The sequence below is a fragment of the Columba livia genome, chromosome Z, assembly GCF_036013475.1.
Source record: "Columba livia isolate bColLiv1 breed racing homer chromosome Z, bColLiv1.pat.W.v2, whole genome shotgun sequence".
Taxonomy (NCBI): domain Eukaryota; kingdom Metazoa; phylum Chordata; class Aves; order Columbiformes; family Columbidae; genus Columba; species Columba livia.
This window is the reverse complement of record NC_088642.1, coordinates 59,140,272-59,166,053: the sequence shown is the minus strand read 5'-3', so window position 1 is coordinate 59,166,053 and position 25,782 is coordinate 59,140,272. Positions and strand designations below refer to the sequence as shown.

At 39.1% G+C, this 25,782-nt stretch overlaps 2 protein-coding genes across 11 annotated transcripts in view; one reads left to right on the top strand and one right to left on the bottom strand.

Moving 5' to 3' along the window:
* Positions 1-3,008: 3,008 nt before the first annotated feature.
* Positions 3,009-23,206, bottom strand: OSTF1 (osteoclast stimulating factor 1). The gene is made up of 10 exons (XM_065046005.1): positions 22,954-23,206; positions 12,897-12,943; positions 12,202-12,252; positions 12,055-12,118; positions 10,159-10,212; positions 9,605-9,712; positions 9,091-9,140; positions 8,897-8,975; positions 8,331-8,429; positions 3,009-5,507 (listed from the first exon to the last, which is right to left on the bottom strand). The coding sequence occupies exons 1-10, from the start codon at positions 22,985-22,987 to the stop codon at positions 5,449-5,451; spliced, it is 645 nt and encodes a 214-aa protein (XP_064902077.1). The 5' UTR covers positions 22,988-23,206; the 3' UTR covers positions 3,009-5,448.
* NMRK1 (nicotinamide riboside kinase 1) overlaps positions 22,511-25,782 on the top strand; it is a 38,079-nt gene continuing 34,807 nt past the window's right edge. For 2 of the 10 annotated variants that reach the window (XM_065046007.1, XM_065046013.1), the window contains exon 1: positions 23,278-25,681. The gene's annotated coding sequence lies outside the window, so the exon portion shown is untranslated. Of the gene's footprint in view, positions 22,914-23,220; positions 25,682-25,782 lie in introns of those variants that run through there. The other 8 variants (XM_065046008.1, XM_065046014.1, XM_065046011.1 and 5 more) reach the window with 8 other exon arrangements.

Sequence of the window (25,782 nt, the reverse complement as noted above, 5' to 3'; positions counted from 1 at the left end):
TGGAAGCATTTTGATTACTCCACAACTTTCCACTGCTGTAACTCCTTGTGGAAACTTTAGAAAAGTTCTCACAGCATTTTAACTGAATTGGCCACCTTATCTGATTAGATCGAGTTGTTAAAACCGAAGTAAACGCTACCTCAGGACTTCAATCAATCTACATAAGTTTCTCCTAAGTACAATGCCTGCAACTCAACCTGCCTCTCACATGACTTTTTCATTAATAAAATGGTTACTGCTCTCACTTTCAGCATAACTGCAGGCAGTCCAGACACATTTTTTTTTCTTTGTTACTCTTTTGTTTTAAACTCATAGCGAGGCAGTATGGTGTCAGATCTCCATGGGATTTTCCAGGAAAATAGCTTTAACAGAAAAGCATAAATTAGCTTTTGTAGAGAAGTAAAAATTGATAGACTGAGAAGGAAATGTACTACTCTTCTATGAATTTCAGATTATGTGAAGTGTGTCATAACTTTACCTACTTCAGGGAAATTATGTGAAAAGATAAAATTAAAACCTTCAATTAAAAAAGCCCCAGGTAAACTACTAACACTCCAGAACTACTTGTGACATAGAAGTCTGCTGAATATGAAAGACATTAAAATTGCATGTAAATTTTGAGGATTTAATTCTGATTTTATGTTGAACATCTCCAAAGAGGGTTAAGGATTCAGTTCAGCATGTCCTTGTAGACATGAAGTCAACTGGAGGTCTGACTGCAGCAAAGCTGTGAGCAGAAATATAGTACATTAAGCAACACAAATCGTGAAAACAAAACCAGGTCTGTACTGATCTTAAAAACAGAGTTACTCCATTTCCTATGTATTTTCACTGGTTTCCAGAGACTTCAGACCTTCAAAACAGAAATATGAATATAATAAACTTTTAAATGTCCAATTTGCTTAGTGGTACTTCATGTCTTCACATATGTTTTATGTGAAATCTCACTAAAGTCCTTTAAGTTAAGAGTCAGTCTTTGGAGAGATGAGGAAGAAGAAATATGGATTTTCAATCTAAGAAATAGCACATACTCCAAATAGTCCACCTCTATAAGGAAAAGCTCCCAAATGATGGTGGAGAACAGATATAAATCCTCTGATACGTGCTTCAGGATTTCAGTGAAAGCTCTAATTCTCAAGGGAACAGGGTGGGTTATGGACCCTTTTCTGGCTGCAGAAACTTAATGCACAGGGAACAGCTGAGCACCGGTATCCAGCCAAGATCTGTGATGTTCTACATGCACTAAAAAACCCACGTAAATTACTGTTACCTTTGCAAGAGGCTCCCTCAGCCTCCAACCTCAGGAGGTGGTCACAATCACAGGAAATTGCCCCAATTCTGTAATTGAGAGGATCAGTATTGGTTGGACCACACCAATTTTTCTGGTGACATTGCTCATGGGTCAGCTAAAGATCACTCTCACAGAAACCTGTCTCCCAGGAGAGTTCTCTGGCATGATACAGACCTGCTCTACAGAGCCCACAGGAAAGACATTAAACTTGTTAGAATGAAGTAGAATAAAGTAGTGATGCAGCTTTCTACAAGAGGCTGCTGGCTGGACTTCAGCATCATTTATCAGACAGGAAACATGAGGCATCAAGTAAATGGGTACCTGGTAGTCTTTTCCCTGCCATAGGCAGACACAACCACCATTCCAAATTCTGCCCTTTAACCTGTGATGTGAAGTTACATTTTTCTGAACTGCTTTTGTACTATCATCTTATTTTCAGATTCTCTGCTTTTTTATTGTGTAACTTAAAAAGACAAATAAACAAAACAACCAAGCAAATTAAGAAATAAAAAACAAAACAACCCAACCCAAAAACCAAACCAGACCAAAAAAAACCGCCACCTTTTGCCTTTTAATCTGTTCAGCAAGTGAGGATACTGACTTCGTATTGAATTAATTTAATATAAAACTAATTTATTTTGAAGAATTCTGTTTCAAGTTATTCAAAACCATTTCTACTTGTTTCTGTCTCCCAATATGGTCAAAGCACAGTATGACTAACATGGTCCTAAAACACTTTCTGTAACTTCAGCTTACATCTGTCTAAAGAAGCAGCAAATTGATGGCCTGTTACTTTTTACTATGCTCTATGTACTGTTTCAATGGCTTCATTAGAAGCTGTCAGTGGCTGAAAACAAATAATTAATTCAGTGATGTATGCCAAATGCTCAAACACCTGACTTTGTAGCACATAACTGAAATGATCACAAGGTCAGGCTAAATTACTTTCAGCAATCTTCGGTCCTTGATATACAACACAAACACAAGCAACACAATGCTGTCTTCAGAAATTCGGATTTGGGTGGCAGGGAGGGTTCTAAACTGGAGAGTGTGTTAGGAAATAGGCCACTGAGTTTAAACATTTAGTGTGAACTTAACTGTTCTAAGCATATTACATTTCAGGTGATAACTGAATTCAGTAAGGTGGGTTTTTCTTAGTAAAACAGCATAACTTGAAGATTATCCACATGGACTCTCTAAGAACCATACTAAAGTAAATTCAATAAATATCTCATTTTCTCCTGTAGAAAACATGGATTAAGCATTTGATTTTTGATGAAGTAGAAAGAAAATGTACTGTTTTAGTTTGAAAAAGCCTCAAATGAATCAGAACAATTTCTATCTTCACACAGCACAGCACTTCCAACTGGAACAGAGCTGATTTTCTAAAGAAAGGCATGCATGTATTCAACCAGAAGGATGAAATATGTAATACCCTTAAATGTGCAGTCAGCAAGCCCCTTAAGCTTGACAACTTTCACTTTGCTGCTTTTCTTAAAAGCCTTTTCTTCTTCTTGTTACAAACCTGAAAGCAGATCTCCTTGGAAGGAGTCTTACATTTACCCAAGAGCCTGCAGTGACACACACACTGGAGAAAAGTAAGGGGAGGGGGAGTAAGCAGGTTTGCATAACTAGTAAAACATTGTATCACCTTACTCCAGCTGTAATTTCTTCTAATTAGAAAACTTTTGCTCTGGGTTTTGTTTGTTTTTAAATCAAAGTAATTTATTGCCTGGAAGTTTGCACAGTGATTTGTATTTCACAAGATAAGTAGACAGTTGCATGAGGAAAAACAAAGTCGTGAACAGAAGAAAAAAGCAGCAGTAATTTTGGTCCTAAAAACAAATTATAGCACTTGTTATCTGCCTTCTGATGTTATGTGCCTCCTCCAGGACACTCCAATGAGGACTTCACAGGCAAACTCTGAGCCCAGCTTTTGCTCTTGTCACCATTATGCCCTTGCAGCACCTACATCTGTCTGCAGAAGAACACAGAGTCTTCTGGCAGCAGCTAATTCCACAGACCTCGCTATAACATTAAATTTTTAAATCAAATGCTGCAATTAATTTGAAGAATGACTGATCCCATGGCAGCAGAAGGCATCATGTTAAGACTTCCTTACGAATACAAACTCTGTCTCCAGAGCTTGATAGAGAAAACAGTGACTTGGAAAATGTCACTCTCTCCATGACAATGAAGAATTTTGACCTTGTGACCTTCATTCATGCAGGAAAAAGATGTGTAACACTTTTTTTTGCTTGCACTGTGAAATTGCATCATGTTAATCAACAGCATGCACCATGTGTCTTGACTGTGGCAGAAGTTTGAGTCTAAGCTAGTGAAAACAGCTGTCCATAAAATGTGAAGCAGGACAGTCTCTGTCTATTACAGGTCATGTTCAACCATGGTTCCAATGAAAGTTAGAGAGAAAAACTCGGTGTCTTTGGTTTTTATTTCTTCCTCTCTAGGATCTTCAAGTTCACACAAAATAAAACATTACCGTTCAGTTGACCACAGTATTTCACAGGGTTAAAACATTCGTCCTATGCTTGTAACACTTAAACAGTTTAGAATCATATCTGCAGACTACTATTTGTGCAATGCCTCCATCTTACGCAGTTCTGGTCAATCAAATGCTGCCTTCTTTGGTAAGTGCTCATTTAACAAGCTTTATTTGTATCTAGTTCTTTCCAGAATAATAAAAATACAAAAATCTGGTTCAATATAGTTTGAAGTGGGATGTTATGAGTGCTCTAGGCTTCTTTTAACCACTAAAAGACTTAGTGTGATTTTCATTTATCCCCAATCTTTCACAAGTGCTTTTCATTTATCCCCAATCTTTCACAAGAGCTTTATTTTTACTTTTTTTCTTTTTTTTTTTTCTTTTTTTTTTTTTTTTTTTTTTTTTTTTAAGCATTGCAGACTGCTGTGTTGGACTCAATCTGTCACAGTTGCTCATAGGGAAGTTAGCAACAAAAAAGGAAAATGAGATTGTATCTCAAACTCTTGTAACATACGTTTACCATTGCAGTAAGGAAATATCCCTCAGTATGGCACAATATTTGGCAATTTGAAGGAAATACTTATTTTTAACTCTACAGGGAAGCTTGAAAGTGGCCTAATTTATTTTTTAGTTCTCTTTAATTCACAGGAAGAAGCAACACATTTTTAAAATGTTTATTCAGCTTCAAATACCTCTTCTAAAGATTCCTGTGGTATATTTGATATACATCTTCCCTCATTCCTTCAAATATACTTAAGCTTTGAGGTAATGTAGGAAAAAAACATAAGAACACTTTTAAAAAATAAAAGCAAGAGATCAGTAAAAAAAAAAGATATGCAGGATAAATAGAAAAATATTCTGTCTTCCTTTCACTAAGAATAGTTTCAGCACAAAGCACTTCAAAAAGCAAAATAATCAAGTCGTTAAGTCCAACATTAAGCGTATTTGTCAAGCAAAACTGACTTCAGCAAGCATTTCACCTGAGTTTACATTTCAGGGATTGAGCCCACAGCAATAGAGAAAACAAAGCGTCCAGGGCAGATGATCCCATGTCATTCTACCCCTTACTTAGAGGGGTACACAAAGGAATGGGGGAGGGGGGAAATAATAATATATATATATAAAAATTCTATATATCTCAAACCTTGTCTTGTTGGTTCTGTGTGGGCAAAAGATGGTCACTTTCTACAGCAGCATCTCTACTCATGCCTGTCAGCCAGTACTGACTCTGCCAGTACTATCCGCACAACAGAACCTACATCCAGGGAGATTTTGGGAAATTACAGCAGTGATGTCCTGCTATCCTGGAGGGACCTTTCAGTTTGAGGAGTGTATTCAAGAGACACAAGGCACTTGCTGGGAAGGCCTGAGATGAAACCTGTGAATTTAGAAGGTGGTCCTCTGTCCGTTCAACAACAAGGGTATGCCATATTTCACCTGTGAAATTATTCCAAAGGAACTCTGATTTAAAATGTGGCACCTTCTGGCACACATGAAGATTATTCCTCTGGAAAGCATGATTTCATCCTCTCATTTATATACTATATTGGAAGACTGCAACAGTCTAAGAAAAACATTTTTACAGTTGTAAAGATATATTTTGGGAATGACATAGGAAACACAAGTTATAGTTCCTCAAGCTGAATCAAAAAAGCTAATCAGAGTCTTCATCATCGAGGTATTCCTCTGCGTTACTTAATGTTCGGACTGTACCTGGAAAGAAAGAAAGTTCTATCTTAATCCAAGATATAATCAGGAAAAGCCTCATATTTACAATGCTTGCAAACCAGCATCTGAGAAACCTGATTTCTCTGACATTTTGAGATATTAAGGCTACACAGATGGGGCTGTAGGTCTGGATCTCAAAGACAGGACTAAGCCAGTAGCCACATCACCTACATCTGTGATTTGGCCTGTTCCTGTGAACTTCAAGAGCCATCTTCTGGCTCAATGGAACCTGTACAGCAGAGCTGGAACTCTTAAATTCTATTTTCTGTATGTATTACCTTTAAATTGCAAAAGAAAGGATGGGTAAGTTGGTTGAAAAGCCTCTATGATTTTATTCTGAGTGCCCAGCTGGCTGCCGTTCTCTGCTTAAAATCAAAAACATTCCACCTATTGTCTCACCTAGGGTTTTTTCCCAAATAAATATTTCTTAGATCTATTTATGAGCTTTTGCTATTGAAGGACAGCAAGCAGAAAACAGCAATATTAAAGTATATTCACCAGATGTGCAGCAGTGCCTGGAGAACTACATCTACCTTTGGGACTGCACAAAGATAAACAGCATGGGCTTTTTGTGATAGGTAATTATTTGGCTACAGATTTTCAAATATATGGGAATAGGAATACAGATTATATATAATGTATATTATATTGTACTACAGGGAGCCAGGAACCATGAGATCCTAGTCAGTCATAGCTTTGCAATAACATATTAAAACAAAGTATCAAAAATATTGGGTGCAGGCATAACAAGACTAACATAATTCACAGAAGTGATAACCATATTATCCTAGAAGAAGAAAAATAAGTGCATCTAAAACTAACCTGCTCAAGGTTTTGGTAAAAGCAATCTAAGACAGAAAAATATTTTTTTTTTCTTTTTGAGTAGGAGAAGCAGCAAAGGAAGAAAGGAAAGAATTTGTAGAGCCCTGTGCTGAAGGGGCCATACTTAAAGAAGAGACAAATCTCATTTCTTCTGGATAATTGTTCCCCCGTTCAGGAGCAAAAATGACATAGTATTTTTGCATTTCTGTGACAGGATTTTAATAACTTTCATTTCTTAGAATATACTTCAGTAATCATAACATTTGAATGTGTGCGTATACATGCAAAACACGAAACTGAACATTTAAGTGGAAGGAAAGTAAGCTTCCCTGGATAAAACATTTTATAGATGGACTATGACAGAAGCTATTTCTACATAGGAACAGATCTGAAACCAGGGACAGGAAAATTACTGATATCAGAGTGAATTTGAAAGATCATAATTGTTTCACTCACAGTCACTGGAAATACTGAAATGTAGAATCAATACACACTGAAGAATGAAATTAATAAAAATAACCAAGAAAACACAAAATACAAGAAGGGTATACAGATCAGCAGTGTCACAAAGATTATAAAAGGCCAATTAAGACAGAAAAACTAACAGGGAAGCTAATACTGAAACTGCAGGTAGACTGAGAACATCAGCTCTTCTATCAAGGCAAACAAGAAATGAGAGTGTGCAAGAGTACCAGAGACTGGTGACAGAGAAGTGACGAAGGATGAAAAATCAGTCAGCCACAAACCAAAATTAATTTAGGGGGGGTGAAGCAAATGCACTAGAAGCAAAAGATTAGTTACCTAGCAATCAGAAAGGAAACATAAATATAATTATGAGAGAATACTCCTGCACCGGGTGCCTACAACTGACAAAGATGAAATAAGTGCTCCTAACAGAGATTAACTAACATTAGAAATAAATACGGAAGCAGAAGAAATTCTGCCCTTTGTAACAACTGCTTTCTTCAGAGTCAAAAGTGATGGAAATAATTTGTCAAGGTTTTCTGGGAAATCATGATACGAATTCTGTCAAAGAGCTGGACAGTATTTTTGCTGCAATTACTCTTCTTGGTCTTCTAAAGCTGCAGTCAGCTTTTCCACCATTAATTCCCAGATCTGCTAACTGCTTACAGGTTAGCATTCCTCTGTTCTCACTTAGGCCTGTGACAATACAGTTGCTAGTCTGGATATCCCACTGATACAGGCTGTAACTCAGCATATGTTTTTCAGTAATTTCTCATCTTATTTGTAATTCACCCAGGGTTTCCACCTGAAATTCGGCCTCCTCAAAGCTACAGATAACATTAATCATGCAATACTGAACAAGTAAGTCTCTGCTATGCTTTTAAAAATATCCTATCTCTTTAAATGTTTTGTACACGGACACTGTGCTAGTAGAAGAGATGAACACAAGTGGGAGGCAGTGAGACTATTTTGATAAAGCATTCTTTCTTTATTACTCTATTAGAGAGCCACTCAGACACAGAAATAAGAAATTTAAAATCATTAGCAGCAAGAAAACAAAAGAAGAGCATCTGTTAGTGTTTGTTTGGCTTAGTTTGGGGGAACAGACAGGTGTAAGGGAGAACATACCACAACATTTTACTCTCATACCCTGTCCCTTGTGGCATAGTGCTTTTAAAGTACTTTCTATCCTTGCTTTCTTTCTGTCTCTCCACTCTGAAGTGCCTGTCTTCCATTTCTTTCCCCTTCCTTACTATTTCACATCTTCTGAACTCTTTTGCCTCTCGCTGACACCAGATGGCATTTTGAGAGCTCAGCAACACTGAATGTGATAAACCACAGGTCTCTATCACAGCTCTGCTGAACTAATCCTCTCAAGTGAACTCTTCCAAACACAATGCTTAGCCTATGTAGCCCACAAGTGTTTTTACGGCTATGAACATAGCGATACTTAGTTGAAAAAGTAAGTGTCCTTTAAAACAAAAAAAAAAATGTATCAGAGTAAAAAAGAATCAGAAATACCTGCACTCTGTTTCTTCTTAAGCAGGGAAGCGCAAGCTGCATTGGTTGCCATATCTAAAGCCAGTTTCTTCTCATTGTTCTTCAGATCTGTTCTTGCCCCTTTATAACAGAAAATTTTCATCATGAATCACTGTCTCAGCTATCTCTTGAGCAATGGTATTATGATACTAGTTTCAGTAGCATGAGTGGAACAGTAATGGACAAGAGAATCTCATCTGTGGACTATTCAAGCATACTAAGAGCTATGGATGCTCTTCCATGAGCTACAGTTGGCTGGGGAACTCGCTGGCTGCTCTACCTTTCCAGGAAGCAGGTGTCATTGCTGTTCTGGGGTTAAGTGCTTAATTTTGTCTGCAAAGCAGGATGAAATTTATCTTGAGCAGGTAAGATGTCTACTTTCCAAATAGCTGCCAGAATTTTCTGCAAGGCTTACAAAGTCAGGAAGGTAAGCTGGCTAAGGATTTTACCTGAGTTACAGCAAAACAGTTAAAAAAAATACAGATTAATAAACATTCAGGAATCTAGTCTGCCACACAAATTGTTGAAACCTTGGTGAAGATCTTTACCCTTTGCCAGCAGCATCTCTACAATATCTGCATAACCTTTCCATGCAGCAGCATGCAAAGCTGTGTCTCCCAATTTGTTCTGTGGAGTTAGAGGGAAAAGCAACAGGATTAAAACACAGCAAAAAAACTTTCAGCTTGTACCAAGGATTAATAACACCACACCTCTTCTGTAGAGGTCTGTTGGTTTAACTTACCTGTTGGTTTAACTCTAGATTTGCCTGGGTAAACAGAACATCCACTATATCTGCAGAAAACAGGGAGAGGGAAAATAAAGATAAAAACTTAAGGAAACAAACGGGATTTTTTGCAATTGTAATATAAATTTTGTCTAAGATTCAATGAAAGAGACATCCAGTCAGCTAACAAAGATCTGTAACCATCAGACAGCATTGAGCAACCAACCATTAGTCACAAAGAAATGCTACTGCATAAAATAGCCAAAACAATATAGCACTTCTTTTTTGTTTGTCCTGCTTCCCACTCTGCTTCTAAATGTTGCACCGATTTGAATGTCTGCTTCAACAGCAACAACAAAACGCACAGCATTTGATGGAGCTGAACCTTCCCTCTAGCTTTAACTTTTAGAAGAACCAGAATGTTCTTTAAAAAATCCTGGGTTTATTATTTAGTACTGCAATTTTAGCAATCAGTCTAACAAGCAAATGAAGAAAACCATTGAACAGTCATTTCAAATTAATTCTCTGTTACCTTTGTGGCCTCCATGGCATGCCCAGTACAAAGCTGTGTTTCCAGCTTTGTCTAAGCCATTGACTCCAACTCGATTATCCAAACACTCTCTCAACCAGCTCAGGTTGCCTGAAAGATAAATTCAACGTTGATTGTTTTTTTTTTTCTTTGAAAAAAAAAACCATGAAAGGCACATAGTTCTTTCTGAAGGGTGTGAGCCCTCCTATGAACTTATTAGGAGAATTAGTGTTTAGCATCAACACCTACAATTCATAAACCAACCAAAGTAATAACAACCATATTTTCTTCCATGCCCAGAAGACCTTTAGATCCCTGTGTGGTTAAATGCATGGTACCAAACACTTTTACTGTGTATACAATCACAGAGTGGCAATTCTTTCAGGCTGTAAAGCAGCTCAGCTTCTGAAAGCTGCAAAACTTACCAGATAACTTGTCCAAGATACCAGACAACCAAAACAGACAGGACGTCTTCATTCTAAATATATGATTATTTTGAAAGAAAACAAACAAATCATCCTTCAGCACTATACAACTAAAACTCAAGTCACACTTACCACGTTTGGCAGCTTCATGCAGTGGGTTATCAATAGACTCAGCTTGCTCTGCCACTGAAATGAAAAAGAGAGTAAATTCTAACTACTTAGAAACTGAGCAGATATTTCATAGCAGTGTGGAAATAAACCTTTGATTTATTCCAGAAGAACCAGTAATACATATTCAACTCTAAAGTGAAAGGAGATTTGTGACTGATGGACTAGTCAGATGCACTTCAATTTCCTGCATATGGGAAAGCAATTCAGAGAAGAGCTTGTGAAAACTTCAAAGAATGGCATCAAATTGATCAACGGTTGCAAGCCACCAGGAATCCGGAAATATTTCATCTCAGCTGTTATTTCTCTTTCTACGCTTGTAAGACGGTTTTGAGCAACTGCATGTGGCTAGGCTTTAAAACTACAGCTTGCCATCTGTACTTATGAGTGAATTATTTCTAAGAGGTCTGTGAAGGGTAACTAGAAAAGTCCACTGTCAGTAGGCTTCTTCTTTGTTTTATGGAGACTTTTTATTTTCCCTGGAAAATTGCAGGAGTTCTGCAAAACAAAACTGCTTAAACAACGTATGTAGTGATGGGCAGACTGAAGTTCAAGCTTCTGTAGACCTTTTCTTAATCTCACAAGCTTCATTTTTCACTAGAGAGGAGCAGAGTGCTTTTCAGTAAAGCACTCTGGAAGCAACTTTTCCAAACTATCTCAATAGGAACACAAACTGAATTTGTAAGTTTTTTGCCTTATTGTGAATATTACACACTTCAATGTTGAAAAGAAATTTGAGTATAGGTAAGCATGTATAAACCATCCTTGTGTGTAGCAGTGGCCACCTCTGAGAGGTAGCAAGAGTAGAATCAGTCTGGAAGTCACAAACTGTGCTGAAATTTGATGCGATGTTCTCACCACAGGCTTCTATTCATGTACTTCTACTTATCACAAGTCAGTGCAGGGAATTGTAACATTACTACTGTAATATCTTCTAATGAAGAAGCAACAACATAAAGCTACCCCAGTTTCTAATGTATTAGCAGTTTTGATGCAATCTTTCATGTGACACTACTACTCTGCCCACATTTTCCTGGAAGGACTTGGAAGTATTGTGCTGTGTTGTCTGTACACATGGCCTCTCAAAGTGATTTTAGTTGAATCTGAAAAAACAATTTCTATTCAGTCCAAACTGGTACGGGATATTTAATCCGGAAGAAAACAGTGTTTTCTGTGGCTGAATATATTCATTAAAAAGAAACAAATGGCAAACAGAACAGTTCTATCACTTAAGTGGGAGAAATAACCCACAAAGGTCTACAGAATTGCTCACAATCTGTTTTAGCTTCCTGTCCACATGCAGGTTTACTTAACAATTCCAGTATTGATTATCTATCTCTGTAAGGAGCCACCCCACACTGAGTCAGACTTCTTGATCTGAAAGCTACTAAAGGCTGTGGCTGTATATCCTGTCCACTTAAAAAAAAGGCAATATACAGACTGAAGTAATATAGCCAAGACACTGCTAATGAGAAGATCTTAAACACTGCAGTGTGTTCATTGAGAGTATTAAGAATACAAGTCAATCACTTTCATGAGCCATCTCTAAAACCATAATTTAGATCCAAGTGCTCTTGCCCTCAAAACTGAGAACATCTATTGCTGTTACCTGCACAACCAGAAACATGAACAGTGAGCAAACTCAAGGTGCCTCCAGGCTATAAAAACATAAGACAGCCTGTCCATTGCTGGTGTACAGTGCTGACTGATATTGTAGATGTATCTGAAACATTTTGGTAGAGGACTGTTAAATGCTAATACTGTGATCAGTTTCTGGAAATAAGTGTATCAGTTATTTTTATTCAGTGATTTCCTTTGATTGTGAATGATCTCACCACATGAAAATATTATAAACATTACCATAGTTGCTTGGAATTAGTCCAGTTCTCCCTTTGCAAGTTCCTTTCCACCAATTTGTATCACTCTGCAGAGAAAAGTTAAAATATTTAAGAAGGAATAAGCAGCATCTCAGAAGTATTCAGACTGTATGGGATGTGTTAGACTCACCATGTCTGAGATGTAAATGATATCTCCTTCTTCAAAGTACAGTTCATCTGGCTTTAAAAAAATAAAAATAAAAAGGAAGAGTAAACAAAAATCTCAATGCGTGCATTTCAGTAAAACAAGTACTTGGATAAAGCAGAGTACATTCATCTCTTCTTTCAAAAGAACAATAAACCTAATTCTCTAGCAACTAGACAATACTCTTGCAGTCTTTCATACTGTAGTTTGACTTTTTGTAGTTAACTTTCTGGAGCTGTGACCTTCCTAACAACTAAAGAAAAAGACTGTGGCCTTTACAACAGAACATTGTGCAACAAAAGCAGTGAAAAGTATCTTGTATTTGTTAACTTCATTCCCTTTTTGGTTGGTCCCAGTTCATCATATGTCTTAGTTCTCAACTCTTTGTTGGCTTTGGAAGAAAAGAAAAAAGTCACTTAAATTGTTGGTCTTAGATTGCAGGTAACTGACATTAGAGAAGAAAGTATGTTGCTTTTAAAAAAGCTGGACTTAAAATAGGAGAGTGGTGATTTATCAGACAGTTTTAGTCACATTAAGAACCTATATCCACCAACAGGCTTTTTTACTGAAAATATAGTACAGTAAGTCTAATACGTCAACCCTAGTAGAACTGAAGAAAAGTTATTATAGACAAGACTAAAACTAAGCTGCTCAAAACCCTAAAATCTAGATGTACTTACCGTTCTGGGCTCAAATGTATACAGGGCCCTGAACACTTTAACCTGCCCTAAAAAAAAAGAAAAGAAAAAACAGTATCAGTATCACATCTTCTAAACACAGCATTCATGTACAGTCCTCAAATCCAAATAAATTACTTTTCTTAATCCTTAAAGCTGCTTGCTGAATGAATTTATGCTATGCCTCCATCAATGAAAATCATGATGAATAAGACTTAACCCAGCAGCACGGGTTCTGAAGGCAATGGGCCAACTGATCAGTGAAATGTAAGCTGTCTCTTGTGCACACCTAACAGTCTTCACAGATCAGAATGCAAGTCACCTGAAGCGTTGCCAGTGACTTCTGAGGCAAATTGTAGTTTCAGTCATATACACTCCCACACACTCATACATGTTGTATACATTAATAATATTTATATTGTCAAATGATACAAAATTAAGGGAAAAAGGAAAGAAACAAAGCAACGACCAACATTTGCAACATGTTCTCATCCTTACCTCAGTTGTTACTAATTAGGAAAATCATGCAGTAGCAAAGAAATCATTGCATGAGAAAAAATGGCAAATGGTCATCAAGTCCTATTTATGGAATGTACAACTGACATGGCACTCTGTTCAGATGTTTAAAATAAGCTACAGTATTTACAATTCCACTAAGTGGGCAATGTTTATTTTAATAGGACAGTTTTGAAGACACTGCCAGCAGCATCCAAGCCAAGAAAAGATAACCTTAATGCAGAGAGGTACAAATTTTATTGCATAAACTGCAAAAGAAGCATCCCTATAAACATTAAAAAAAAAAAAAATCCATATAGGTACATTTCAAGAGCACAAAGCAGAAAGTATAAGAAGAGGAGAAGAAACATGTATCTTATGTAGTTCTGTTAGCTGAACTGCCAAAGCCCACTGAACTCAGTGGAGAAATGTATTATGTAGACTGTTCTGTATTGTTTACTTTTAAATATCTTAAGGATGTAGCTGTATTTCAGGGTCTTCCACTATACTTTGCATGTTTATATAGATTAATTAGTGATTGAAACAGTATTTGCTGCATCAGGACAATGCATTACCTAGACCACACTTAGCCCTGGCTGGTTTGTATCCTCAGAGAAACTGATGAGCTTACTGTCAAAGGTTAGTATTGTATAATAAAGTGTTCATAAAAAATCTTGTGTAGTATAATACACAGAGAGAACTGAGTAACGAGACAGCAGGCTTCCTTGTATCTCAAGGATAAGCCTTTAGGCTTCCATGAAGAACCACGATTACTTAAAATTTTTTTGCCCTTTTTTTGCTAGAAGTACTCTTCATTACCCCAATTGCCAAAAATCATACCAACAATAGTAATCATTTTCAAAAGTTAACTTAAGGCCTTTAGAACTGTCAGTTTAAATGTATATATGCTGACAGGCTTGAGAAAGGAGGATTGTACTCAATTGTATAAGATGACATTTTGCAGTATACCCCACCGTCTTGAGGTGGCTCTTAAAAGATGTTTCAAATAACTCTGGATATTCCTCAGCAAAAGCCATGCCACAGCACATATTTATGTAGTGGCATTTAACACATCACAACTACTAAGCAAAACTTTTCTGTAGTCCTCTGCCTCAGGCTTTTTTGGGGCTAAGCGTATGTAAAAGTTCAACCATAAAATCAATCAATGTAAATCTTCTAGATTGCTAAATGTATATAGAAACTGTATATATGATTTTTCTTCCAATTTGTAACTGTATCCCTCCCAGATCTAATTTTTTAATAACACTATAGATCTTCAATTTGGCTTTACTGGTTCTCTTTCTCACACAACAGCCATTTACTAGAGATAAAAGGTCCAAAACTTCTTAGACCTTTGCCTCAGAAACGAAATACCTGCACTGTGGCAACAGCTAATAAGGATGAAACCTTTGTTCTGTCTGTTACCCATACAGAAATGATGAATAACAGTAAACAGTAATGGGTCTTAGATCTAAGAGCTTCAGAAGTAAATGTCTGAACTGCAGCTGGAGATAATTTAAATGAAACAGAATAAAACAAATATAAGAAAACAAAACAAAACAAACAAAAAGAACAAGATGGCAAAACAGGATGGGTGAGATAGAGTACTGTCCCTTCTCCTTGGCTTTCTTACATAGATGACAGCAAAATGCAAGACAGAACTGCACACTGGCGACTCTGGCGACTTTAACTTTCACCCACGGATTTTCAAGGTTTTATGTAAGTAAAAGGAGGAAATGTACAGCAAAAGGGAAGAATAAGAAATATTAAAAGGGGAAATGAGAATAGGGAAAAAGACAGTGAAAAGCAAGAAATACAGATATGTGTGTCATATGTGTGACCTGTAATAATGTACTGCATCTCTGTCAACAGGTCTTCTAAAGCTATCACACCCTAAGGCAAAGAAAAGAAGAATGAAAACACTGATGCTGATAAAAGTCTTGTTGACATGTTTTTTAAACAAAAAGCAGTTTACACTTGTAGGGTTTTTCTGTGTTTTGGTTTGTTTCTCTCTCTTTTTTTTTTAATTCTGTATATCTGAAACAGAAAGTTACTTCCGTAAATGCCAAGCTGTGGTATCACACATAGTGCAACACATTCTCAAGTATTTTCCAGTCATCAAATACAAAGTACAGATTTTTGCATGTATAGAACTGCAGGTGTGGTTAACTTTGATTTTACAGCACAATACGTGGGAGTTAAACACTACTCATTATTGGCACCAGTCTTTCAAATGTTTCTTGGTAAACAGACATTAAACCTGGTTATGCTGCTGCATTTAAGAGCTAAGAGCAGGACTTCAGCACTTGGTATGGCCGTTATTTATGCCAAATTTTAAGGAAAAAAAAAATCAGTGTACATTATTTAAAGTAACAAAATGTAAGGACGCAAAAGACACATTAAAATTCAAATCTCTGTTCTGCAAATACTGATGAATTGTATCTTACTATGTACACGAGCACCAGTAATCACCTGAAGTACTTTTACCTAGCAATGCCCCTCCCTAGGCATGCAGACAGACTTATTAATGTGTGTCCTTTGCAAGAAGAAAACAATTATAAAGTGCTTAATGACCTCCTGTGCTCCTCCTTACTACCATCTCTCCACTAGGAATCACGTAGTATGATTTATGTAGGATGGAGAAATAATACATTAGCACTGATCTGAACTTAACAAAGTTGACTTACTGCACATCCCCATGTACTTCAAGAAGACATAGTAAGTAGAATACACAAAACACGGGTACCTTTTCAGGATTTCAAGGCACTAGATAAACATGAATGGTTTTATTCTCAGCATCACTAATGAGGAGAGTATCCCTTTTAAAAACAGAGTAAATGGAGGTCCAGTGCAGTGATGTGTCTCAAAGTAATTCTTTTTCTAAGTGCAGGGACAAATTTAAATGGTTCTTCTCTTCAATCCCATATTTGAGTCACAAGGCTATCATTTCCCTTCACATGCAATTTGCATTAAACATCTGTAAAACAACTATCTGACAAATAACAAAGGTAACTTACTATACATACTAAACAGATACAACTATTCTTAGCATACAAACTCCCCCAGCCATAATTTCCCAAACCCTCACCCAGCAAAACAACAGGGTAAAGGAGTCAAATTAACAATTCTCTCTAACCAGCAACATAAACCAAATGGTTTTTCAGGCTAGGCCAAACCCATGCCCTTCAAATTATTTTGGATAACGTCTCCTATAAACTTCTTCTGCTTTTATGAGAAAAGGAAACAGGCAATTCAGATTTCTAACATGACCCTCTCCCAGATAAGTGCATAAAAGTGAAGAAACTGAGGTAACAGCTTCAAAATGCAGATTCTGATATGTACTGAACTAAAGCAAGATCACCGCTGTGCTTTGTAATACAAAGTAATAAAAAAGAACATTTCCTCAAAAAAGCAGGAGTTTTTGTTCCATTCTAGAACATTTGAGGTTAATTTTTAATTAATTGCAGCATCATTATGAGATGGTTTCCAAATAAGTGCTAACTATTTTCGCAACAAGGAGTTACTGTTTCTCTCACAGTGACGCTTCTTTTTCCCACTTCCATTCTGCTCTTTTACCCCAGCTTCTCCATACCATATTTTACTTAACTTGTCACCAAAGCATTCTCTGCTTTCTGCTTTCCTCTTATTTGCCTTCACCCCTCAAAGAAAAGAAAAGAAAAGAAAACAACAAAACCAAAACAAGCAACCAAAACAAAACAAAACCACCAAACAAACAAAATGACACACTCTGCATAGCATTACTTATTTTGGGATTTGAGTTAGGCTGAACTTTCAGCACCAAACGGGAGGGAAAGCCATTTCATTAACTGTCAATTTATATTACTTCCTCGACCAAAAAGAGGTGCAAGAGCCATTTATTTTATTTAAGAAAATAATCATGGCAGTAGGCCAATGTTCACAGCAGTTTCTAAGGCCTAGCCCCAGTGAACTCATGTGAGTCTTTTGTTACCAAAAACATTTTACGATTTCAGGCTTCACCTGCCATTGACAGACACAATCAAATCTCATTAAGGCAAAAAAGATTTTACAAACTAGATATTGATCCTGATGCAGCATATTTTCATTAGCTACATTTAGTGAGCAGCTCTAGACTACCAAAAAAATCAGAGTAATTAACTTACTTTAGATAAACAGGCTTAGTGCGTGTCACAAAGCACTTTCAGTGCCTGTAATACAGGGAAAGGGTAATCTCCCTACTAAAGAAAATAAGAATTGGCCATGGTCATCTATGGATAAATTAGAAAACTGAAAGTCTATCAACTCCTATAAGGGTTCAAGCTAAACCTGGGCTAATTGTCATCAGCCATCTTCTCCCTTGCTCCCATAAGGCTGCACAAGAGCAGCTGAAAATCAGGTACTGTCTCCAGCACCAGCTTGATGGAAAATTACTAATTTGAATCCCCACATGTAACAAATGAGACAAAAAGAGAAAATATGTATACAATTTAGGATGGTGGGAGGGGGAAAGGACAGTTTGCATGTTCCAGGGCCTGTGATAGTTTTAGAGTCTCTCTCACAGAATATGCATAAATGGGAATATGAATTTTGATACACAGATTAATTTCTCTGAAGGAACCAAAAGGCATTTTCTGCCTCACCTCACAGAAAGCATGATGGCAAAAGGACAGTGTGCTTTTTTTCTCAATAATGGCCTAAGAACCATCAAATAAATTACATAACCTGGCAGTGTACACCAGCAATTCAAAGTCACAATCTTTTGGTCAAGTGATAATATCAAAGGTAAGATACAAGTCAGAATAAATTTTTATATACTTGCAGTTTGCCTTAGTAAGCAAATAGATGTTTGTGTTATGATCTGCATGTCTCTTAGGAAATGTACAGTTTCATTCAAGGACATTACTGGCCAGACTGAAACATTTTTTCTGGCTTCTTAGGAACTGGAAAATAAGGTGGTTTACACCCAGACCTTCAAGCATGAATAACAGTAATGGAAATACATTCTACTGGAGTGCTACTTGTATTTTGGCATTTTGCTCACAGGATCTTGCACAGAGACACAACAGAGTACAACACAGCATTCAAGGATTGCCACAACTGAGACAGAAAAAAGTGCAGTCCCCACTTTAGCGAACCATCTTCCACTTCTAAGTAGTGCTTGTTAGAAAGGGGAAATGAACACACAGCACACAGAGGGGAGGAACAGAGGGGAGGAAGCAGGGAGGGTATATTAAACAGACAACAAAAAAGCCAAGGAATCTGTTCAGGGACACGTTGAAAAGAATGCAAAGGGTAGGCTGTGCCAGTGTGGATGACAAACTGGGGTAGCCCAGGAACAACCATGGACTACGCCACTGAGTATCTGGAGCTGTAGGAACAAATAGTATTAATATTTGTTTATAGACAATCAGAATTAAGAATATTCTCACAGAAGATACCTGTGAACACAATTTCCCAAATGAATTTTGGCTGGCACAATTTGATGCTGAAAGCTTCTACTTCTTACCAAAATTATTTCTGCAAATACACAGAATTTCTTCACTTGTAGGAAGCTTGTTTTTTGCCCCAGCAGTTTGCAGTACGAAGAGGGTTTGGGGTCAGAAATGAAAATTTAAAATTCATGTTGAAAGCAGACTTGGAAGTGTTTAATTGTTCCACTGTTGTCTCTTTCACCTTAGAGCTGATGACCACAGCGTATTTCCCCACATTCACACACTCACACCTCCCCAGCTAATAGAAACCTTTCTTTGACTACAGGTCTGCATGTGACTCAGTGAAGGTTTTCTGCTCCTGTGAATGCTATCACAGCTTCTACTTTACCTAAGATTTAAGGTGAAGTGAACCTGATTGTGAGTCAAATTCAATATTTATTTTCAGAATCCTCTTATTAACTGTGACAACTACTAGTGGCTTGAAAGTCAATAGACCTACTTCAAGAAGTAGGTCTATAACATTACATATGTTATGTTTCCTCCTGCCTCTCTTCCTCTCTATTGGCATAATTTAAAACTATAAATTCCTTGGGACAAAGACAGGTCTTTCTCCATAAAATCTAAATGTTGTGTGAAGTCTAGGCCAGGATCAACGAACCCTACTCACTCCATCTGGAGAACATGAAAATAAGTAAAGTTTCTTTAAAATATCAATACACCACTTTCATCTCCCCAAAAGCTGTTGCTGCACAGTAGGAAAGGCCCTAATGAAAAACACACGATAAGATAGAGAGCACAGTTCAGTGAGACAACTAGCAGAAGACAATATAGCTTGCCAAGTTCAAAGGACCTAATAAGTAACTTTTGTAAATAGGATTAACATCCAACACGGAATGTTTAAGAGGTTTATGAACTCTGCAATAAATAATGTAGTGTGAGATATCAATAGAATTTTTGAAAGACAGAAGAGAAACCCTACCCTTGCATAACATTGACAGAAAATAAAGTGTCTACAATTTTCAACTCCCACTTCACTCCTTCAGTAGCAAGTTTAAAAAGAAAATATAGTTAGAAAACAGTAATAATACAGAGCCCCAAGAGAAAAGCAAAGCTAGGCACTTGTGGTTTTTTTTTAAAAAAAGGTCTCAAAACACTAGAAATTAAAAGCCTTCAAAAGCATCTAAAAACAGTAATTACCCCTTACTAAAGGGATAACGACAGACCCCAAAATACTAGCTCAAGTGTTGGCAAACGTATCAGATGATTGTCTAATACACATTGATGTCAAAATCTGTAACTGAAATCCTAATATGCTGTGCATGCTACAAGATTAATAGAAGAGCCTTCCGTCAGATAAAATGCTCGCATGTACTGAAGAAAACCACACTTAAGGCTATAGCTATTTAGTGTTTCTCCTTTCACACCTCCTTTTTTCCCCACATTTTTAAAGCACTATCTAGTCATCCAAGTCTTATGTCCAACACCCCTATGAGGAACAGTGAACATTCACTGTTTTAGAAAGGATGAATATTTATTTCACTTCCCAGCCACCTGCTATATCTCCTTTAATCTCTACCTAGCCTGAATTTTTTTTTTTTATCCTGAACACAGAGTAAAGGACTACAGCAACCAGTGTCTTGTTTTTCTTCTGTCTTGAACTGTAGCAATGCAGCAGCAAGGCAAGCAGGTTCGCCACTCTCTGACACAGGTCACAGCCCAGTTTACAGACTGGATACCTGACAACAGTCAGTGATGAAAAATTAACACAGGTTGACCGAATGCACTAGGACATACCACCAAAGCCACCAAAAGAAACATCATTACGCTGCTGTTGCAACTGTTTCAACACTGCAGTTTTTGTGTTTTCTCTGTCTTTAGTTAGCACATTTTAACATCTATAATACTGACAGTATTATAACTAACATCTATAATACTGAATGACAGTACCATAGGTGTAACTGATATTATAGACAGAACAAAGCCAGACATACAACTACTGAAATAGTTTGGAGTATGCTAGAAGACAGCCTGTTCCTTAAAATGCCTTGAGAAAAAAATAACACATTAGCCTCCATAAGACTCTCTTCAAAAATTAGGGATTTGGCAAAATTAATCTTTTTACCCTTAAAGAGCTCTGAAAGCCACTACCTTCTCTTATTCTCTTCCTCTTCCTTCTTCAGCCATTTATTTCTACCCATTTCCGTTTGCTGTGTCAAGCACTCATGCGGTAAACCAGCTCAGCAAGTTCATTACACATAAAAATAACCTAACATAGAAAGTCAGAGCACAGATCCAGCTTGTCACGTCATTAAATGCAATAGACAGGGGGTGGCAGGGAGTGGAGGGGGTAGGGAACCTGTCCTTTTGATGGCAGTATGCATTTTATTACATCAAGCATACCACAAAACTGCACACTGGCAAACAAGGGAGAAACACCTAGTATTGGACATAACACATCTGAGTCTGAGAGCTCCTGCAGGTCAGGTAGGGCTAGAGCCTTTAACTCCTATAGAATCTAAGGTTAAATTTAATTCATTTTTTTTTTTTGTAGATCATAAAATTGAAGTATCAACTTAATGGTAAAAATCTACTGCTCTTACATATTTGGCTGTTACGAGGCACACCACACCCTTTCAGTAGCTCACAGATTTCCTCAGTATGGGTTTTCAGTGACAGTCCACAACAGCAATCCTTCTATTACTGCCTTTTAATTTCAAGTAAGCTGTTTTCAAAGAGGCTTTGCAAACTGCAAGGCAGAGGAAATTCTTCCAAGGATGAAACTGCATTCAGAGAGCTTTAACACATTTTCTTCCATGGGAAGGTTGAGACTGACGGTTTAAATGGCCTAAATTAGGTTTGCACTTACTTGACTTCAAATTAAAACTTGTTTTGTGAGCTGTCTAGTTACAATACGCAAGTAGTTTATGTATTTAATTATTTCTAAAAAAATACTTATTTCAAATAATATTTAAAATATTGAAATTCAAATGTATCTAGGGATCAGATAATCATATTTTGGGAGCAACCAGCTAGACTTATCTATTTAATTGCATCCACAATGAATATTTAACTTTAAAGTAAGAATTCAGCCTTTCATACTGGGAGATGATATGCAAACATGAGAAACAACAATTGAATTTTCCTGATCAAGTCCTTATTTAAAACAAAACAAAACAAAACCAACTCTATATCTAACGGCTTAAATTTTGACAGAAGAACGTATGTTTACCCGAAATATGCCATTTCTACTCCAAGGTTTAAAACTGCAACTTCCAATGCTTTTTTCTATTTGTTTTTAAAAAAATCTGTGATTGTTACTAATTTTTTGAAACTGACTTTGCACTAAATTAATCTGAAAAGGCTGCAGGTGCATGGAATTTATGCATTGATAACTAAATACACTAGAAAGGGCAACGTGCACATCTGCACCGGGATGTGGAAGGACACATGATGAATTTGGCTGCGGAGAGTCCTCCAAGGCAAAGCAGTGGATGCCACGGGAGAAGAATAAAGTAGCACGGAGCTATACTAGAAAACCATTTTCATCCATCAGCGTATCGCTAACACATGCAATCACAGGGCAAACGTCAGAGTATAGCAACGCCTGTTTCTCAAGAGGTTAAAAAGTTTCCTGTGCAGCTCAACCCACGCCAGCCTCCCCTCGAAGGCGCCGCTGCACCGCGGCGCCCCAGCCGCGCCTCACGGGACGACGACCGGAAACGAGGAGGCTCCGCGACAGCCTGCGACACGGGGGTCCCGTCCCCAGGCGATGGCTCTCTCCCCGGAGCTCTCGAAGGTTCTCCCGAGCCGGAGCAGGCGCGGGATCCCGCCCAGACACGATGCCTGCGTGACGAGGGCAGCTCCACGAACGCTTCTAGCGCAGCCGCGGGCGCTGGAGCCGCCCGAGGGGCTGCCCGCCCCCCCGGTACCGAGGAGGCGATGCGGAAGTTAATGGCGGCGGGGCTGGGAAAGAAGGGGTAGGCGGCCCTGCCCCGCTCCCCGCCAGCCGGGCTCCCGGCTCCGACAGCACCGACCCGAATCCCAGGCCGTCCACGTGTCAGCAGGCAGCGGACAGCCCCACGCCCCGCGCTGACTTCGCGCTACCGCTGAGCAGGTGGGGGGCGACGGGACGGGCCGCCGGTCCCCTCCCTTACCTGGTTTGGCCGGTTTAGGTGGTGGCTTGGACATGGCTGGGGCTGGGCCGAGCACGCACGGGGACGCGGCGAGGCGGCGATCAGCTGCCTACAAGCAGGACCGCGGTGCAGGCCCTCGCTGGGCTCCCGGAGCGGTGCGCGACGGGCGGCGGCGGGAGGAAGGAAGGGCGGCAGAGACGGCGGCCGGGAGGGCGGCCGGGCGGAGCCTGGCGGGAGGGAGGAGCCGGTGCTACAGGCAGCGCCCCCCAGCGGCGGCCACTGGCGCTTCGCCAGCCCCAGGCAGGGCCCAGCCAAACCCCGCGCTCGCCCAAGCCCCGTCCCTCCCCTCCACTCTATCCCCCTCCCCTCCCCTCCCCGCCGGTGGCGTGGCGGGCGGGGCGCAGGAACGGAAAGCGGGCTGAGGAGGTGGCCAGTGGGGTCTCGCGCCGAAGAGGCGGTTGACGGTGGCCGTGCCCGAGGAGTGCGGGCGAGTATCTGCGGAGCGGCGGCGGGCGGGCCGCGGCGTGACCGGGCGACACCGGTGAGTTGCGAAGTGTCCTGTACCGGGCGTGTGACAGAAGCGTCCTGCCCGCGGGGGCTGCCACACCCGGCGCGGCGGTGGGCGCGCCTCGGACAGGTCCGTAACCGGGAGTAAGAGGCGGGGCGCCCGCGTGGGAACTCTTGGGCCGGGACCGTTTCCTCAGGGTACCCTCACGCTGTCTTTACGCGGTGGTTAGATGTTAACTCAGCGGCTCTGGGGGAGGTGCGGGGCTCCGTGGCGGTCGGAGCGCACGCCGCTTGGCGCCTCCGCCAGCCCGGGCGTGCGGTTATGGTGCTCGGGAGTGTGGGTTCCTACCCGGGTCTGGTGGTGCCTTGAGGGAAGCATGCCTCAGCTGTTAACCCTGTGCTGGACCCTTGTCACGCCATGCTGTTAAAAACAGGGTGATAGCAAGTCTGCGTTAGAGTTATCACAGGTTTATGTTCTGTTTAAAGATGCTAAACTGAGCCCGGGTAGAGTCATTTAGGATTTTTGTGTTGCAACACTGATGACAAATTTGCTTTTGCAATTCATGTTATACATTAGTGAAGGGGGAGGAGGAGTTGGGGAGTTTTTTAATCCTGGTGGTTTTTTGGCTGAAACTGGGACTAACTTTCACATACGCAATGACGTAAATTAAAGTCCAAAGCTCAACATGTGTCCAGATTTTATTTTGTTTGTTATCTAGCTTTTTTTGTGGGACAAAGGCTAGACCTCTGGAGCACAAATCTTACTGATGGTTTTTAGAAAAAACTTGTTTTTTTTCAAATGGAGCGAGCATCGTGATTTCCTGAGAAAAGATCATCTGTTTACACTCTATGAATAGATAGCTGATACCATAAACACGTGATAAATCACTGAACTTGAAATTACAATATTCTTAAAAAACCCCCTCATGCTAACCTATAAAACTTGCCAGTGCTAGCTACTGTAGGTATGCAGCACCATTGTAGAGCAATGGCTGTAATACTGATGATGACTTGAACTGGTCATTATGTCTTTTCTAATAAATTTTTTTAAATTTTTTAACAGAAAAAGCATATAGAGCAACCATGCAAAGATCACATCACAGACCTGAACTTCCAGTCATTACACCAAGTGCAAAAGGATATTATTATTTTTAAATGTTACTTTGACAAAAATAGTGTGATTTTACTTTCATATTGATGCCCTGTAACAGTCTTTTTTTGTAGCATAGTATTGATGATTGTTTGTCAGGAAGAGGAGATGGTGTTACCTACTCAGTCCTTTCAGGTCTTAGGTGTCATAGGCCTTATCTCGTTAAGTGTGACCTAGGAGGACAGAGCAGGTGAAAAACAGGGTGTTTGCATGCCATTGAATAGTTATTAATTGGTGTGTGCTCATGGAAAACAATGTTTGACAAATGTTAAACTGCTTTGACAAACTCTGTAGACTAGTGCTGTCGCAAGAGAAGTAGCCTCGTTACTACTACCTGTCCTGCTACACCATACCTTTGCAGGCACGGGTAACTGGATGGTAAACTGTAGGGAATTTGTTCAGCTGAAAACCAAGTCTTCCCCTCCCTTTACAGAACTGTTTTTCAGCTGAAGTAGTTTTACAGTTCACTATGGGTTCTGCAGACACTTGCTCCAGGAGAAAGTTCTAGGAAAAGAGCCAGGGAAAGACAAGATAGTGTCTGCTGGTAGCTCTGACTGCTGAGTGTGTTCAGCCACCCGGAGCTGCAGGGTTGGTTTCTTGGCAGCACCAGGAATATGGGTAGACAAATGTAACCTTTTTCAGACTTTCCGTTTTTGATCTTTCCTGTAGAAGATCAAGTGCTATCTGGTCCTTCACAGTGCTAAGTCAGCTAGGATGGCTTAAACTGACTTTACAGATTATTCTGTGTTGGAGCAGAGGAGGAGCACTTGTATGTTCTGTGATGTTAACTCTGACAAGGGAGTGGTGAATTCTTATGTTGCTGAGACCAAATTCATAAAACAGTATTTTAACATAGGGTTTCTTATAACCATTAATGAAATTTTTAAAACATCTTTCTCCTCAGCATGTCTCTTGTTTCTTTTTCAAGCTTTTTTTGTGTGTTTGTTTTGCCACCACAGCTTCTGTTTACTTAGTCTTTTTTATATTGTTAATGCTTGAGTTAGCGATTGTGCTTTTCTTTAGGGACTCCTGTGATGTTAATATTGGTAGAACTCTCAGAGTTTCGCCAAGATGACAAAAATACTTTCTAAGGTAACATGCATTGAAATCTGTGATGTGGCATGTATGTTGCAGGCTTTTTTTAGCATTAGAACAAGCAGTTAAGCTGCTGACAGTAGCTTTGCAAAATTAAA

Coding starts and splice junctions, on each gene's coding strand:
- OSTF1 (XM_065046005.1), bottom strand. CDS start 22,987: ATGTCCAAGCCACCACCTAAACCGGCCAAACCAG. Junction 12,253..12,896: donor ATACATTTGAGCCCAGAACG/GTAAGTACATCT, acceptor ATTTTTTTAAAG/CCAGATGAACTGTACTTTGA. Junction 5,508..8,330: donor TAAGAAGAAACAGAGTGCAG/GTATTTCTGATT, acceptor CTTTCTTTCCAG/GTACAGTCCGAACATTAAGT.